This window comes from Sinohyriopsis cumingii, chromosome 1, assembly GCF_028554795.1.
Source record: "Sinohyriopsis cumingii isolate HCF-2022 chromosome 1, ASM2855479v2, whole genome shotgun sequence".
In the NCBI taxonomy this organism is placed as follows: Eukaryota; Metazoa; Mollusca; class Bivalvia; order Unionida; family Unionidae; genus Sinohyriopsis; species Sinohyriopsis cumingii.
This window is the reverse complement of record NC_142961.1, coordinates 148916628-148934389: the sequence shown is the minus strand read 5'-3', so window position 1 is coordinate 148934389 and position 17762 is coordinate 148916628. Positions and strand designations below refer to the sequence as shown.

The following is a 17762-nucleotide window of genomic DNA, read 5'->3' as shown; positions in this document are numbered from 1 at the left end:
AATAAAAAATATCACGGGAAAAGACTCCAAGATAGCAATAACAGTACACGAGCTGATGCTATCAGCCACAATAGAGATAAATTCACCGGATTACGCCATGGATGTATGTTAGTCATCAATCAGAAGTGTTTTATGATGGCCTGAAGTTGCTCCACCGGTACCTCCACCAATACCCGAGCCAACATGGGCTGATTTTACTTTGGATAAATGCTCGTATCATGAAATTGCTCCAAGATATGGAAGTAAATGGATATGGAATGTGTGGGGAAAAGTTAAGGGTGGATATTTTTATTGGAATTTATTCATCACTGAAGTTGGCTCTCTAAGTAAAGCGGCACTATTCGAAATAAACATTGAAGAAATTATTAATAATATAAATAATGAACATAAACAACAGCTAGAAAATTTACATCAATGTTTTAACGAGTATCTTTTTAACGTGACGTCTACGAAAGATTAAATCATTAAACAAATAGAGATTCTGAATCAGATTGCTGATGATATTGAATTTTTTCATAATAAACTTATAAAATTAGTTTTTCAAGCACCAGGTGAAAACAGAAGATTTTTCCTTGATAAACATAAAATAACATTTAAATTTCCCGGGTATAACCCAGACGAGTTAAAGAAATATGTCAGTGATATCATTGATGAATATTTTCCTAAAATTCTCGCTGAGTGGAGAAAGATAACACCGCAGCAGGATAATATTCTCCGGTACAACAATGGACAACATGGTGAAGGCCGTCATATTTCTCCAGAAATTGTAAATATAACCTCGGTGATCACAGTCAGTCTTGTATGTGATGTAATTGATGGCAGCTATCAGACAAACGCCGACATATCAAATCAAGCACAGCAAGGATATATTCTGTATACTTTTACACTGCAAGTCCCACCTGGATCGCTCATTGTGCAAGAACCGATCAATCTGGTCTATCTACGATGGATAATACGCTATTATCAAGAATAAATTTCAAACGAACTGACCATAGCAATAATTTGATTGACCTTCGTGGAGAAGTTTTGAGTCTGAATTTATATGTGAAATCTTAAAGATTTCCAATCTTAAAAATCCAAAATTTTCGAGGATTTTTAATCGTAGTGTGTTGTCTCCCCTTATCAAGGACAAAAAGAACAGTACATATTTAAAAATGTCACTAATGGGTGATACACATTAAAAACAGTAAAAAAAAATAATCCCCATCCTTGATTTGATCAAAGGTGGATATATTTTTTACTGACAAATTGACTAAAATCAATGAGAGAAAGACTCAAATCTGACACACTTTCACTTTCATTTCCACGAATGACTCTAACTTTCATTTTCATTACCACTGACAGTTTGTGACATAATTTTCCTTAATTGTCTTATATGGGTGTTGATTGTCTTTTTTGCTTTGTATTCACGAGATAATTCTAATTTTTTCTACTGCGAGAGAGAGAGGGATGAATTCCCTCACCTAATATTCTTTTACTGTAGCTAGCGATTGAAACCTCCCCGTCTGAATTTGTTTTACAAATTTGTATTCCAATGGTAGTGTGTATCCACCTTCATATTTACGTTTTATAATGTTTCAAAATCAGAAATAATTTTTACAGGATCTAGTTAATCAAATATATTTATGCCGTCATGTTTTAATTTTTTAATAGCAGAAATAATATTGATATTTTTGTAATTCATTATACAGTATATAATATATCTTTATATATCTCAATAATACAATTGTAAAAAATGCAACCTCTAGATTACTGAAGAAAATTTGTCTATCAGTTATCACGTAGACATTTAAATTGTATTGATCGTGACTGCTACAATGACATAAAAATATAATTACCCGGTAACAAATGAGATAACTGCTTAATTGATCTACCGGAGAAAACTTAGCCTGACAGAGTTATCTCCATAGATTTTTATCAAGGACGTTGTCCATATCTAACACTATTGGAATGTAGTAAAATGATATCCATTGTTCATTCTTCTTTGAAAAGGTCGATTTTTGTATTTTATCTGCAACATATTGCACCACGTGGGGGGTTAATACCAAAATACTTGCCAGCTGCATACATTGACTGAAATATTATTTCTTCGCCGGTCTCAATATTTACAGATCTAACTGCCTTCCTTTAACTGTTCTGCATTTTCCACTATTACCATGTGCAGAATTCTCGCTCTGTGTAATAGCTTGTAAGTTATTCAAAGAATTATTTTTGTATCTGAGTCAATATGATCGATCACAAGACCCTCTCTGATCACCCCAAAGCAGCATTCGTATATAAATTTATGAGAGAGATAATTTTTCCCCTTTTCGGCGGTGAACATTAGATATCCAGTATTGTTAACAACACCAACTGGCCTTTTCTGCTGACAGTGTCTGATTACACCATCATGAGATGCTTCATAATTTTTGATGATAGGATGTCTGACAAATTCTTTTTGCTCCATTATATATATTATTTGTCTAAATTACAATTTGTCTTTACAAATCTAGCTATTTAATCTTCAGGGTTTCTTATAACCTTAACAAGAGCAGAATCCTTGACATAATACCACTTTAGTTCTCTATATCTTTTACCACCACAACTGCGTTTTTCCTCTAACTCCAACACCACACCATAAACAGAGTTTTGGACCAAGACTCCCTCTTCATACGCTTTGCAAATGCTGTCTTCAGAATTCATTTACGCAAGATTTTTTTACAAGGAGTTAAGACCCTATCATCAACCACCTGCATTGATTTCTTATTTGAGTCATTGTATATATAATATTTTTTATTTAAATATTTGTCTAAAATATAATATGGAAGAGTTTGAGAGATTATCTACAATCGAGCCCTGGAAAACTTTGTTTTCTGAATCCAGATTCGATCTTGACAGAAGAACCCCTGACTTGCGGAGGCAAGCTCTGGCTGATCTGATGAATAATCTGATTAATAATATTTGGAATCCTAAAAAAGAATTTCGTGATGATGGGGCATCTCACACGTAGTCGACATTCAAAATTATACACAATGACAAAGTCATCGATGCTACAATGAACGATGAGCATGCGGAAAAGATTATTAATTATCTCAACGATCAAAGATATTTTTTCAAAATAAAGTTTATTGTGCTAGCAGAAACAGATTCTGCTGAGTGGATTATCCGTGACAAACGTGATCCTGTTTTTCATAATGGAAAAACCACTGTGCTAAGTAAAAATTCCAAGCCAGGATTGCTGACTGGAATTGATAAACCATATTACGCTAGAGCGTATCCTATGACCGCAATTATTTATGGAATTTATCAACTAAATGATAACCCCAACATTAATGATCTTGCACCAATGAGATTTTCAAAGCTGAATTGTGTAACCAAACAAGTAATCAAACATTTTACAAATGTGATGCATGGAAAGGGGTTAACGGATCTATGACATGAAAAAATAAACAAATGGGCTGAATCGGTCAAGGATACCAGAGCTACAAAAAATGATGTCGCCGAGTTAGGAAGTAAATTAAAATTTCCAATAATAGTAAATTAAAATTTCCAATAATAGTAAAAACAATAACTGGAGAGATTTTATATGAATCAAAGAATAAGTTGAACGGAGCCCCAATTGAAATTATTGATCATAATGCACACTTAACACGCTAGAAAGTTTATGTGTCATAATACTCCAGATAGGATCAGTTGCTCATTTTTACCACCTTCAGGTTCACCAGGTTCATATAAATATCTTACAGTCACATTACCCAATATTGGCTGTTTTGAAAAATCACGTCATTGTTTTGGTATGTTTTTTTGTGATCGCACTAATAGGTTTCATTAGAATTTGTTCAAGTAATTTCATTATTTAATGCAGCTATCACACTTGGTAATCTTGCAACCCATTCACAAGATTTCATATCTTGAATTATTTCCTTCGCATATTGATATCCAAATAACCACTCAGCAAGCATTATTTTTTGTTATAATAGTTGTTAGTCCACTTGTGGGAGTATGTGTCCTGCATTTTACACAATATAAATCTGTATTATTTATTATATTTCTACAACGTGGATGTAATTGATTTCTCAGTGACACGAAAGCAAGAGCCGGTCAAGCATCACGCTGCGCTACAAAATTCTGTCCGAATGATCATAATAGGTCCATCTGGAAGTGGTAAAATGCAACTGCTGCTTAATTTGATAATGAGATGGCTCAAATGGGACAAGTTGTACTTAGTAGCTCCGTCTGTAGATGATCAGCGATGCTATGATGTATTTAAAGATTTTAATGCAAATAAAATATGTTGGACAAGAACGGTGATGATGTTATTGAATTTATTACTGACATTAATGAAGCGCCATCCATAGATGACCTTGATGGATTTATTAACAGTTTAGTCGTGTATGATGATGTAATGCTGGATAGGCAATCAAATCCAGCTTGGATATTTTCACGTGGGAGACATAAAAACACAGATGTGATTTATGTTACTCAACGGTATACACAAATACCTAAAGTGATCAGAGATAATTGTAATATTCTTGCTGTGTTTAATGGTGTTGATACACATACGTTGTGAAATATTTATCAGACTTGGTGCAGCGGAGACATGGATGTAATTAAGTTTAGAAATTTATTTAGTTAGGCTCAGTCAACCCCGCATGGATTTATTACAATAAACTTACATGATCCGCGGTCGAGATACCGCGTCGATCTTGGTAATAATTTTGGATAGCAGCAGCAACGAGGGTGCTGTCTCGGCCCCACAGTCACCGCCGCAATCTTTTTTTGCGATTTTCAGAAAGGTTTATTTTTGCGATTTGAGAGTGAGTCAATTAGATTTTTTGCGATTTTCAGAGGAAGGCTTATTTTGCAATTTGACAGATAAGTCAATTAGAGGCTGTTCACCCTCTCTGCTGCTTAAAACCATTTTAGTGTAATAGTGCAAAAAATACTGGCTATAGAGCCATGAAAGCTTACAAAGTTTGACATGGCCATGAGTTCACAGAGTTTATTGTCGAGTTAAAACTGCTTCTCAATTTGTTATTTCACTTAGCAACATTGTTTCAAGAAATATTTATAGATAAGTGCAGCTTAAGAAATGTCCAAATGATTCAGACAACCTGTATTATTATTGGATAGTGGTACTTACAACTACTGACAAGCCTGTATTGTGATTGGACAGTGGTACTTACAACTACTGACAAGCCTGTATTGTGATTGGACAGTGGTACTTACAACTACTGACAAGCCTGTATTATGATTGGTCAGTGGTACTTACAACTACTGACAAGCCTGTATTATGATTGGTCAGTGGTACTTACAACTACTGACAAGCCTGTATTATGATTGGTCAGTGGTACTTACAACTAATGACAAACCTGTATTATGATTGGTCAGTGGTACTTACAACTACTGACAAGAAGTTATTAGTTAAGAGTAGTTGATATGTTATTTAGCATACAGAGTTAAATAATGTAAAGGATCTTTTATAGTTTGCATATTTTGATTTTCATAATATTTTCATTCTGGTCATAAGCTGCACGCACTTGATCCTGTGTAAACAGAAATGACAATGAGCTTGATCACTAGAAATTTTTTAAAATTTGTAGTTTTTTTCATAAGATTTGCACAAGCATTCAGAATTATATTTTGTATCAGATATCACCATCATCATCATCATCACCATCATCATCACCACCACCATCATCATCATCATTAGGAAAAGTTAGAATTTGTAAACCAATGAAAATTATATATTGTGCCAGATACCATCATCATCATCATCAGTAGGAAAATGATATGACATGCCAGTCATTTATCAGAAGCAGCTTCATTGTATTCCCCATCCCAATATTCCAGGCGGCTGAACAAGCAGCAGAAGCCACTACAGGGATGAAAGCCAAGGCTGGACGAGCCAGTTACGTCAGTGCTAACCTCCTGACCAAACCTGATCCTGGAGCAACTGCTGTGGCAATCTGGCTTCGGGCAGTTCTTGAGAAATTGTAGCCTGGTTTTTAACCATGCCATAGAAGCGATGTATCCATTGTAGTTAGGGAGACTTCTTCATTCCAGTCTCAAATAATCAATGGTTATCCAGACTTTGCTTAAAACTTCAAGCCACAAATCAGATTCTGATTATAGCATGAAATATCAGTAATTTTGTACTAAGAAAAAGAATCATGAAAATAATCTGTGATTCCTGTAGTTGATTAAATAAAGTTTGGCAGGAGCAGTGTCATACTCACCCCTCGCAAATGTGACCTACTGTCATTAATCTAATACCAGGACTCATCTGTATTATGAACACCATATTTTCAAAAATTTTATTAATTTTCAATAGTCCATACAATTTCAGGATGTCATGTATAATATTAACCCATTTAGTTTAACATTAAAGCAGAGAAGAATTAAAAAGAAATTCAGCTTGGAATGTATATTAAGGAATGGTTTACCTGTACTCGGCAACAAGGGATTAATAGATGACAGTGAGACTGTAAAACTGCTTTGGTCCAAATATTTACATTAATGATGGTAACTGCTTCCTGTTTGTCTGATAAAAGATTGAATGTTACACAAATATTCACAGTTTGTTAATTAATGCTCAATTAATTTCATCACTGAATTGTTGTGTAAGGTTTTAGGACATGAATGTGTACTTGTATGTTTCATGTTCTCATATGTTATTTAAAAACACAGTCATACGTATCATCTGAGACAGATATGGATTTAACTAAATTTACAGAGAATCAAAATTGTTGAGGTATGGTATATCAAAATATACCAAGTCATTTCTCATTAACTTGATCTAACTTGTAAAACTCGTAAAAATTTCTTTAGATCTATCAAGTTTGTTGATTATGGTGATTATATTTAATTTATGATAACTTATTGTTTAGCACATATATTAAAATGAGTACTCAGATAAATTTTCAAATTCATCTTCTGTGGTCTCAGTTTGTTGTTTGTTTAACAAATATGTCACCCAGATGTATAGATTCGCTTTGTCAAGTTATCTGTAGAATGTTCATTCACACATTTTAAAATAATCATGAGCTTTCCCTAATATAAGACAACTTTTCAGATTTAGTCATGTATAGACAGCATGTGACTTGGAGTGTGTGTGTGTGTGTGTGGAGTCATATTGCCACCATGTCTGCACTATTGCAATTTATAGTGATGTCTAGCACTGGAGCATCATGCCACATACATGTAGCATGATGTCCCGCCCATTCACATTATCCTGACACCAGGCCAACCAGTCCTTAAACTAACCACTTAATGCTGAGCACCAAGCGAGGCAGCTGTTAATACCATTTTCATAAGTCTTTGTTATGACTCAGAAAGAGTTCAAACCTGTGACTTCCTGCATCAGAGGTGGACACTCTAACCATTTAGGCCACCAGAGCGATGACTTGGAATGTAATATCTGGTTTTATTACATACCCATTTAACCTTACATGCTTGATCTGGCTTTCCATTCAATCTCTGTTTCTGTATCACAGACTCAGGGTCAAACTTCTTAGGTGTCTAATTTCCTTATACTAATGACTGTGCTATTTACACGATAATCAGGGTTCATGCTGAACTATGAATGATAAATTCAAAGACTTTTCCCAAACTTTCAAAGACCACAAACAGAGATTTCCAAGACCTATTTTTGCTAACATTGTGTATACAGGTTATATGAGAAAACAACGAATGCCAAATACTACAATATTGTTTACTGATTAAAGTCAAACTATAATTAATTTCCTAAAATAGCATTATAATGATCTGGAAAATAGGTTAACATTTGTTATTTTTTCAGAAATATGTAACATACGTGTCAGATTTAATACAAAATAAATTGTTCTCTTAACAGACATCAGCACTGCTTTAAATGCATTATTATATTTGCTTTTTTTTCTGGTGCGATTTGTTCTGCAGATTTTTTATTTTGTTGGTGCTTATATCCTAGAAATGAAACAAAATTAATTATCATTGCAAGAATTTTAATGAATCTAAATGAAAACAAATAACTTCATGATGTATGAAAGTAATTTTTAATTCGGTTTTACATACTAGTAAGAAACGCTATTTAGACACAAATTACCATTTAAAAAATGGCTTCTGAAAAAGTGAATTAAAATATAGGGGTACAAACAAACGGGGATGTATAGTCAGACTATAGATACACAAATCAATTTCGGCAATGTTATTTTTTTTTTAAAATTTTTTTATACCACTGGGGAAAAAGGTCGACGGTTGGCAATGAGAAACGGGGACATTCCGTCAACTGGAAACACATTTTTTCATTCTTTTTTTTTATTTGCCTAATCAAATGACTTGACTTCCTACAGTTAAAGCTTCACAGCACACGTTTACGCCATTTTTTTTTTTTCACTCGCAATTCAAGAACAACAACTCTTGCTTAACTCTACTATAGTGTACGCATGCACATTTTGAAACTGTTTATCCGTGAATTGAATTTATTACAATGGATGTTTCTATATTAAACCAAGGAACATTATTATGTAGAAAAAAAATTTCGAAAATGATTTTTGTCCCTCAAACATGTTAAATAAAACGACAGTATAAGTAAATTTAAACGGGCCCTCTTTTGCCATATCTCCCAAATCATCAAACTAAACAATATTTTATTTTATACCCAAAAAGTAATGAGTTACCATTATTTTGCCCAAAACTACCAATAGCTTTTACTTCTGCATCTTTGTTCCACTAAATGAACAGTATGTAGTTACTAATTTGCAATTACCTTTGGCATGACTTGTAAGGGCTCCTTCTCCCATTGAAGCCAAGTTGATCGTCTTTTTTACACAATGTACAAAACGTCTTTCATTTACATAATTTATCCTTTTGCAACCATTCCTTGTATTTCTCTTGTTCAAGCCAGATATCGTTGAAAGAGCAAAGACCTGGCATTTTTAAACACTGAAGATGTAAATCGACTGAACAAATTTTGAATGCTCGAGCGTAATACTTTCGCGCACTTTCTACGTAGAGTGAATTAGTGTAATGAACATTTTGATTGGCCAAAGCTGATGGACTCGTCCAATCAAATTGAACGATTCGTCAAAAGAAAGAAGCCAGGAAACCAGCTACATCCGAAGTTAACGACCTTAGGCAATTTTATTTCTGACTTCCTTTGATAAAGTGTGTAGCCGTCTTGCTTTGATGAAGAGTGCATGTGTTATTGAAGTCGCCGCCAAGGCCAACTTTGGATGGCCAAACAAAGCCTCTTTTGTTACTGCGGCGGCAATGAAACTGAACGGGTCATCAAAAGAACATAACCATGATAACTAGATTACATCTGAATCTAACAACCTCGGATAATTTTATTTGTGATTCTGGAAAGGAAATTACAAATTTTTAGGCTTATTTCAATTTTCAAAGACTTTTAAAGACCTCAGGGTAATATGCTCGATTTTCCCAAACTTTCAAGGCCTTGAAAATGCTACCTCATTTTTCCCAAACTCTCAAAGACCTTCAAAGACCGTACGAACCCTGATAATGTAACCCTGTATCAAACTTGTGTTTACCTCCAGCTTTATCCATGGAATTGATTAGTGTTCCTTGCATCATTCTACACATCTGACAATGAAGTACCAACTCTGTCTTTCTCTTTTGAAAAGGAAAACTCTTAAATTCTTTTTAAGAACAGTTGCAACTTATGAGGAACATTTCATTAAAAGCCTTATTTTAAATTTTTATTTTGTTCATGTCACAGCCACTATATTAAGGTTTACAAAGTATATAGCAAACTTTGTAGCCAAGGTGAGAAAGTTCAGAGGTCAAAGTCATAGTAACTTGAAGAAGAACACATTTCAACAGATGATATTGAGTTTATTTTAATCTGTTTGGACCAAACAATGTGGATGACTTGCACACGAGTTTGGGAAGACACTTATTCACTCTTGGTTTGAAATGTTAAAGGGAAAGGTCACAGGGACTACAAAACGGTGAACAGTTTCCACAAATTCTGTACCAGATTCCTTAACAAAACTTTGTAGATGGCATGCATTTTAGACGAGGAAGACACTGATTGATTTTGGGTTGAAAAGACCAGAAAGATTCCAGGAAGCAAAACAGTTTCTAGAGTCTTATGCCACAATCCAAGGCCCAATTTCTTTACGACTTGCAGTTGAGACTGGAAAAATACCTGTCCAATTTTGGGGTCACTTGGTCAAAGGTCAAAGTCACCAAAAAAAAAATTAAGAAAACTGATTCTACAAAACATTTTGAGTTATATGTCCTTTGCTTATACCAAATTTTATGGATGGTTTGCATATGAGACAAGGAAGACCCCTACTGAGTTCAGATTAGGTAAATGGTCGAGTTTTCAGTGACTCAGAAGAGTCACTTCTATATCATATGTCTAGTGCAAAGTTTATTAGTCACTTGCATTTGTGGCAGCCTTTTTGGCCAGATTACATCTAAAGCAAAGAAGAAACCTAATGATTTGGGGATCAATAGATCATAGGTCAAACTGGCAGCTACATTAATGTAGTGCACAAGTTCACTCATCTTCGCTCCCTATCTATATCTACCCTATCTACACCTTTGCGTATAGAGCAGATATTTGTGTGCTTTGGGTCTGTTAATTTCACTGAATATGCAAACCACCACATTCAATCATAATTGTTCAGATTTGAAAACAACTTGAATGGACTCGCGAATAATCAATTTTTCCACTGCCGGTCCATGTTTGTACAAATATCTTTCATGCAAATAAACATGTAATGGATTCTCTCTGGTACATAGTCATACTTTCGATATTAAACTTACAAAGTATCCTTTTGAAGTCAATTGCCTTCACCATTTTCAGCCATTGTACCATGCACCACTGTTACACATTATTGGTTAGTTGGCATTACATACTAAAGGATGCTACTCATGAAACAGTAGATGTCACTAGGACAAAGCACTAAAATATCTGTTCGATCTGCCAAGGCGTAGATATGGTTATCATATTGGGACCTTGGCTAGCAAAGAAGTTCACTTGGTATTATGTCATTTAGTACCTTTGTATCCAACCAGTGAAAGAGAAGTTCACTTGGTATTATGCCATTTAGTACCTTTGTATCCAACCAGTGAAAGAGAAGTTCTCTTGGTATTATGTCATTTAGTACCTTTGTATCCAAACAGTGAAAGAGTTTTTGATAAAAGAAACATTATAATCAGGTTTTACTATTTGGTGGGTATATAATGTGCTGTCAATGGTGATCTTGTTTCTCAACAAATATTTTTGAAAGAGGATGCAATTTGAGAACTAAAGAAGAATAAAGACTTGCTCAACTGAAATAACTAAGATTATTTGACATTTAAGATACATGAATATGTTCAAGTAATCCCTGATTCATCTGAGCTCAGAGTAAAAACTACATTTTTATACATGTATCAGTCCTGCAGTTTAGGACCTACATGTGCACATGTTAAATATTCTTGTCCATAGTATTGCTTTAAAATAGTAGTTAAAGAAAAATTCCTCCCAATTTTCAACATGTATAGATTTGGGAAGTCAAAACACCTTATTAGATCTACTGGTCATAGACCAAAGATATTGTGTATTGTCTGTTTTCCATCATTCCTCATCTCTCAGGCATCCATTAGCACAATTTTGTTGTTGCTACTGATGATTGTTGTTTCAGGTAAAATGGTAAAATAAGTGTATAGGACAGATAATGGAAAGGCTATGGTGTTCACAAAAGAAGATGAAATACATTTTAGTTCAACGAAACCTGTCATATCTGCAATAAAATGATAATGAGCAATAAGGCACAAAGTTTATAGTGATGATGTCATATACACATCATTCAGCAAAAATTGTATAGTTCATTGGTTTATGGAAGGAGAGGAAATAACAGTTTTTAGTACAGTTAAGTTTTTCGATAGCTTTGATTAAGAGACCGTATAAGTAACAACATGCTTAACATTTAAATGTTGAAACAATTTACAAATATGGAGTATAAATATTTGAGGAAAGACATTAATCTTTATGAATGTATAATGAAACAGCTGTACCACCAACAGAGACATTTTACTTGTCACTTAATTATTCAAATGATGATTGCTAGTATGCACATGATGGCATAGAAATTGTCAGCCAGAAAACAGTTGCAGATCTACATGAATGTTAGGTAAAGAAAGATTCATTGTTACTATGTGACATTTTTCAGGAACTGGAAGTGTCTATCAGACTATTTGAAAATTATAAACAAAACCCTGCACACAATATTAGCACAAGATAGAAGTTTAAAGATAGTGCTTGTATCATCAGAGCATTTAGCTGACAATTACATGTTTCTGATGGTTAAGAGTGGAATAAGAGGTGGAATTAGAATGATAACACATAGATATGCTGAAGCAAATCAGGAGATGGACAAAGCTGGTCACATGAAACATGATGAAGGTAAATATCGGGATAATTCATGATTTACCTAGATACCAACAGCCTCCAAGCTTAGGCTGTGAGCCAATACATGCCAGCAAAAATCTTTAGATGGGCATCTAATGAGCATATTCAATTGATAGAGCAGTGTTTACTCAATTGGCTTGATGAATATGATACCAGTCACATTTTAGAATTGGATCTGGAGATTCCATTACATGTGCATGACCATTTTGATGAATACATGGTAGTTGCAGGGAGACTAGAGCCAGATGAAAATTATTTCATCTCCCTTGCTAAAGGAGTTGATTGATGGTTATAAAGGTATAAAACTTACAGTATCAATATTGGTATGTACATTGCAATACAAAGCAAATGGGTCACAATAAAAAAATCAATATGTATATATATATATATATATATATATATATATATATATATATATATATATATATATACGCACACACACAGAGAGAGTTTAAACAGTTTAAAGCTGAAAATGATGTACAATGGAAAAAGAATAACACTGAAATGTATCAAATGCCAAACATACCATTTGCAAGGAGAACAAGTACTTACTGTGACTTAGCTCTGGGTAGTTTAAAAAGCAAGATAAAAGCAAGATAATCAACTTGACCAAACCAGTTGCCATATTTCTTTTCCTTCTCTCTCTTCCTCTGGCCTCTTTGGGTCATCAACCCTCTCGGTTATAGACTGCACTCATTTCCACTGTGCAGTACAGGTATGAAGCTATTTTTCCTTCAAATAAAAATATAATACCTGACCTAAATGTCATGTTTTTTGTATTTTTTTCCAGGGATTTAACACTATTCCCACACTTTTTTTTACATCAGGTATTGTCTTACTTGAATTCAACAGAACTAAGCTATTGTCAGTACACAACCTGATCTGATACACACACACAGGCTATTAACGTGAATTTGTCCTTTCTAGTGGCTACTCGCATTCGTACTGGAACCATGACATAACTAGACCTCTTAGATAAACCATTACATCCCACTGTTGGCTGTAAATTATTAGTTATGTCAGTCGACAAACGTTCCTAATGCTAACACCATCGGTTCTTGGTTAAAAAGAATTCACAACTTAATTACACAAATTAATTGACTTCACTCCTTGTCCTATGTTCCTTGCTAATTAGTGATTCAATGACATACATTTCCAGACATAGACAAATTAATTTTAGCATACATTATACATCATTTTAGACAGATAAATTAATTCTCACAACTCGTTTCAAAGTAATGCATAAAATTCCTACGGTACATGGTTTCTATTACATAAAAAAACTACTAAATCTGAACCCATTCATAAAAATTAAATATTATCTGACAGTCTAACCCTACATGAATAACATAACACTCAAGACTTAAATGCACGATTATTTTCTGATGTCAAGGAAGAATTGAAGAATGAATTTAAAACGAACAAATTCAACAAATAATTATAAACTTGCATCAATGTATGTTGTATGTGATTGAGACCATACATTTATGCTTCCCGAGCCCTCACTCATTTATCATCACAGAATTCCCTCTTTCTCTTCTCTGGTCCAGAATCTCTCAAATTTCCATACCTTCTGTCCCTTGGGCGATTTATTTAACGAGAAAATTACTTTATACCGATCTCATAGCCAGCTTCACCTCCTGACAGAAAAGCTCGGACTGCCTAAAAGTTCGTTGTATGATACTTAAACCATGAAATTTAGTCTGGGGAAAACATCCCCTCGTTTAGCTTAGCCAATAAAGACTACTTTTCTAACCGCCAGAAATGTTAACACTCCCAACCAAGTCCGAATAATTCTATAATTCTATCTAGACCGCCTTTATTAATAACTATTCGGGAAAATATCATTTTACGATACATGCTCAAATAGTCCAAGGTTTAGTCTTGTCTCAGCTGTCATTTTCCACTAATGGACCTTATGTTAACATTGTCCTCTTCCATCTGTCTGACATTTATCGAACGGACTAATTAAAATTCACATACGCCTCCAAACAGGGCATATCCCATCATATTTGCCACATCATAAAATCCACTGCAGAAAAAAAAAAAACAGATAATTAGATGTGTATGTCATAATCACCGCTTTAACATTCACGATTAGCAACAATCGCAAAATCTAACATAGCTGAAGGGTCTACCTCAGGGCCGGCCCAACTGGTATATAGGCCAGGTGTTTCCAACCTGTGGCCCTGCCATTCACATTGTACGGCCCGCGGCCCTTGTAGGGAGTCCTTTTTGAAAATACGCATTTTAATTAATACGCATAATTAGTGTTAAAGAATTGTTCTACAACCTTAAGCAGCTTATCTGTTTTGGCTCCCTGCCAAAAACAATGGACGCCCCAGATATAAGCTAACTTGATTGTCGCCTATGGCGCCAGGCTTTAAATAGCGCCAAATTAGACCAAGGGATTTTTCGGGGGGGGGGGGGGAGCTGGCAAAGTCATAGCTCGCCTAGGGAGCTTAAAACCATTGGGACGGACCTGGTCTACCTTCTTCTGAAGTATACAACTGCGAATAGATCTCGCAGTTCGTAATTATCTTACTCTTTCTTCTTTTTTTTCTTTTCCTGTTCGACAACAATCTTTCCTTGCAGGAAGTGACTTCTCACATATTAGCGTAACACGTCCTACACCTTAAATAGTTCTCATACTTAGAAGCAAAATCAACATATCTCCATCTGTGCATAAATATATATTTATGATATTTGCTAGTGTTAAGAACTTTTCGTAAATGTAACACGGGTATTAAGAACGAAGGACTGAAAATACCGGAAAAAAATAAAGTTCTGCGGATTAATATTTACCGAACTACATCAGTGAATGGAGAAAAGACAAGAAGTGAAATGTAAACCAAGAAATAAGTATAGTTATATATTTCACGAATGTGTCAGAATTTTCTTCGCTATTTACGGTACCGACCACAACAGTATTATCTGTATTGAACATCTATCTCGATGCACGTATCAAGCAGTATAATGTTGACAGTTTTAAGTCGTATAAATAAATTACACAACTGATTGTACCTGCACATTCAATTGACAGTTTTTAAAGTAAACAATGGAATATTTTTTCCAGTTGTTTCGTGCTATACATTATATTTAGCTGTGCCATACCTAAGAAGTCTACGAAGATTATTCTCGTTAACAATAGCCCCTAAGCAAACTTGACCATGCAAATAACTGACTCTTATGCAAGATAATAAGGATTAAGAGTAAGGTTATTCCTGTGCTTTTTCTGCTTAGTTGTTAAATATTTAAGGGTTTAATTTTTTCCACGATTTGCAAACCTAATCGCTTTTGGAGAATTAACACAAATAGATCGAGCATTTATATTTGCGTCAAAGTACAAGATATACGATATTGTTGTCTTTGCTATATAATTCTGCTCAGTCGTGTAAACGGAAAGTAACATGTTCGGTGGGTATATCGTCTGCTCGTTCGAGATTTGTCAAACAAAACAGCAAGCCTAGACTTGTGTACTGTTATTGATTTACGGACTTATCTTTTAGAAAAATACCCGGATAAGCAAGATTGAAGGGAACGACACTCAAGTCTCAAAACATTAATGGACAGCAAAAGTGATTACACATTTAATGCAGTTGCACTGCACAGTACTACTCTGCTTCAGGATTATATCTACAACATGGAACATTTAGAGGTGAGATATTATGTATTAATCCGTGACAAATTTTTGTTATTGTGATAATAGTAGCATATAGATATAATGTTTAACCTATTTTACAATCATGTCATTTGCACTGGACATATTTACGTGAAACCAATGCGTCATGGTATTATTTTCTATTAAAAACAAACACATTCTCGCAGATGTGCGTTTGTGTGTGCATATATATATATATATATATATATATATATATATATATATATATATATATATATATGAATGAAGACAGATGGACGTGTGATCGAGCGAGTTACTAAAGACAGTCAGTATAGATAAATAAGCTAAGTCATTTGTTCAAGAATGATCGAGACTTAATGTGGAAAGACTCTTTAAGCTGGAATACAGACACCTCATTATTTGTTTGTTACATTAACTTCTGCACAATCGATTATTCTTTAGTCATATATATTGATTCCGCTGTCCCGCATGTATCGGTTAAAGTTACCCATATTAAGTCATACAGAGGATAACGCTTTCTTCGTCTTAACTGTTTGTTACCAAATTCTCGGTCATAAACTAGAGACAGTAGATTCTACATTAGTATGCGTAAACAATCATAATGATCTTATATGCCGAACTGTTTTCTGAGTAAGACGTGTGTACAAGGAGAGAACAGTTGGATTCGGCACAACCAAATTATGTTATAAAATCAATGTGGTTTGTACTCTTCTCGGTAGAAATGCTTCTAAACTGCTACCCACAAATTTTGACCTGTTAAATGTTCAACTGTGCTTATGATGACATATATTGTGCTAAATTTAATCTTAAACAAATTTACGTAATTTGTATTCGTAAGAATAAACAAAATGCACTAAACGTGTATCCAAATGAAATGAATAATAGCTCATTCGAGACAAAACCAATCAGGCCCAATGCCAACCTCTTTCATTAGCTCGAGTGTAATATGACCTTGTCTGTTTTGTTCTCTTCGTATAGTTCACTTATTCCTTTTTGTTTTAAAATGATCACGTGATTCTACTATCAAGCTGAAATACAGTTAAAACGTTATATCTAACTATGGAAGACATCGAAAAAATAAAAATAAAATAAAAAGATTTTGAAGATAATCATTCCTCTAGTAAATATTAACACAAATTCGATTTGGGCAATCTGTATAATTCATTAATGTCGACCGTCCAAGATATACGTATAAATCGCTAAAAAAAGTGAATATTTCATTCGTGTTTTCGACATGTAAAACTTTAAACTTTGTATTCTCACACCATTCCGTTTGTTGTACCCTGCTACCGATTTTAGAAACGGAATGCATTAAAGATATATTTGAAAGATGCACAAAACTTAGTCTTTTCATTCACTGATTCTTAAGTTCTAACCATGATTGACGCCACGGGGTCTCAAACAATGTCAACATGGCGTTTCGAATCAAGCAGGAGTTTCTTTAGCAACACGGTCACCATATTTACTTGGGCTAGTCTATATTTTCAAGCAACAGATGTGATACAATTCAACGTCTTTTGAAAATCTCAATAATTCTGTAAAGGTTGGATTTAGATCTCTTTGGACACATGTAAGCAATATTTCCTTATATTTATTTGTTCTGTTTGTTTTAGAAATATTAAAACTATGCATTGCAAATAGTGGACGTAGACGATACGAGTATATACGGTTCTCAGACAGCAATTGACCAAACTTAAGCCTTGCTAATCTTCTACAGAATGGTAAATCAAA

At 34.2% G+C, this 17762-nt stretch overlaps 2 protein-coding genes across 6 annotated transcripts in view; both read left to right on the top strand.

Annotated features, from left to right (window-relative positions):
* Window positions 1-6911, top strand: part of LOC149808128 (triokinase/FMN cyclase-like) — a 69277-nt gene extending 62366 nt beyond the window's left edge. For all 5 annotated transcript variants that reach the window (XM_089973641.1, XM_089973632.1, XM_089973656.1 and 2 more), the window contains one exon: window positions 5833-6911. In XM_089973641.1, coding sequence (XP_089829767.1) covers window positions 5833-5979 — 147 coding nt within the window. In that variant the 3' untranslated portion in view covers window positions 5980-6911. The remainder of the gene's footprint in view (window positions 1-5832) is intronic.
* Window positions 6912-15890: 8979 nt separating this feature from the next.
* LOC149808127 (uncharacterized) overlaps window positions 15891-17762 on the top strand; it is a 33746-nt gene continuing 31874 nt past the window's right edge. Inside the window, exon 1 of the mRNA XM_089973610.1 lies at window positions 15891-16046. The gene's annotated coding sequence lies outside the window, so the exon portion shown is untranslated. The remainder of the gene's footprint in view (window positions 16047-17762) is intronic.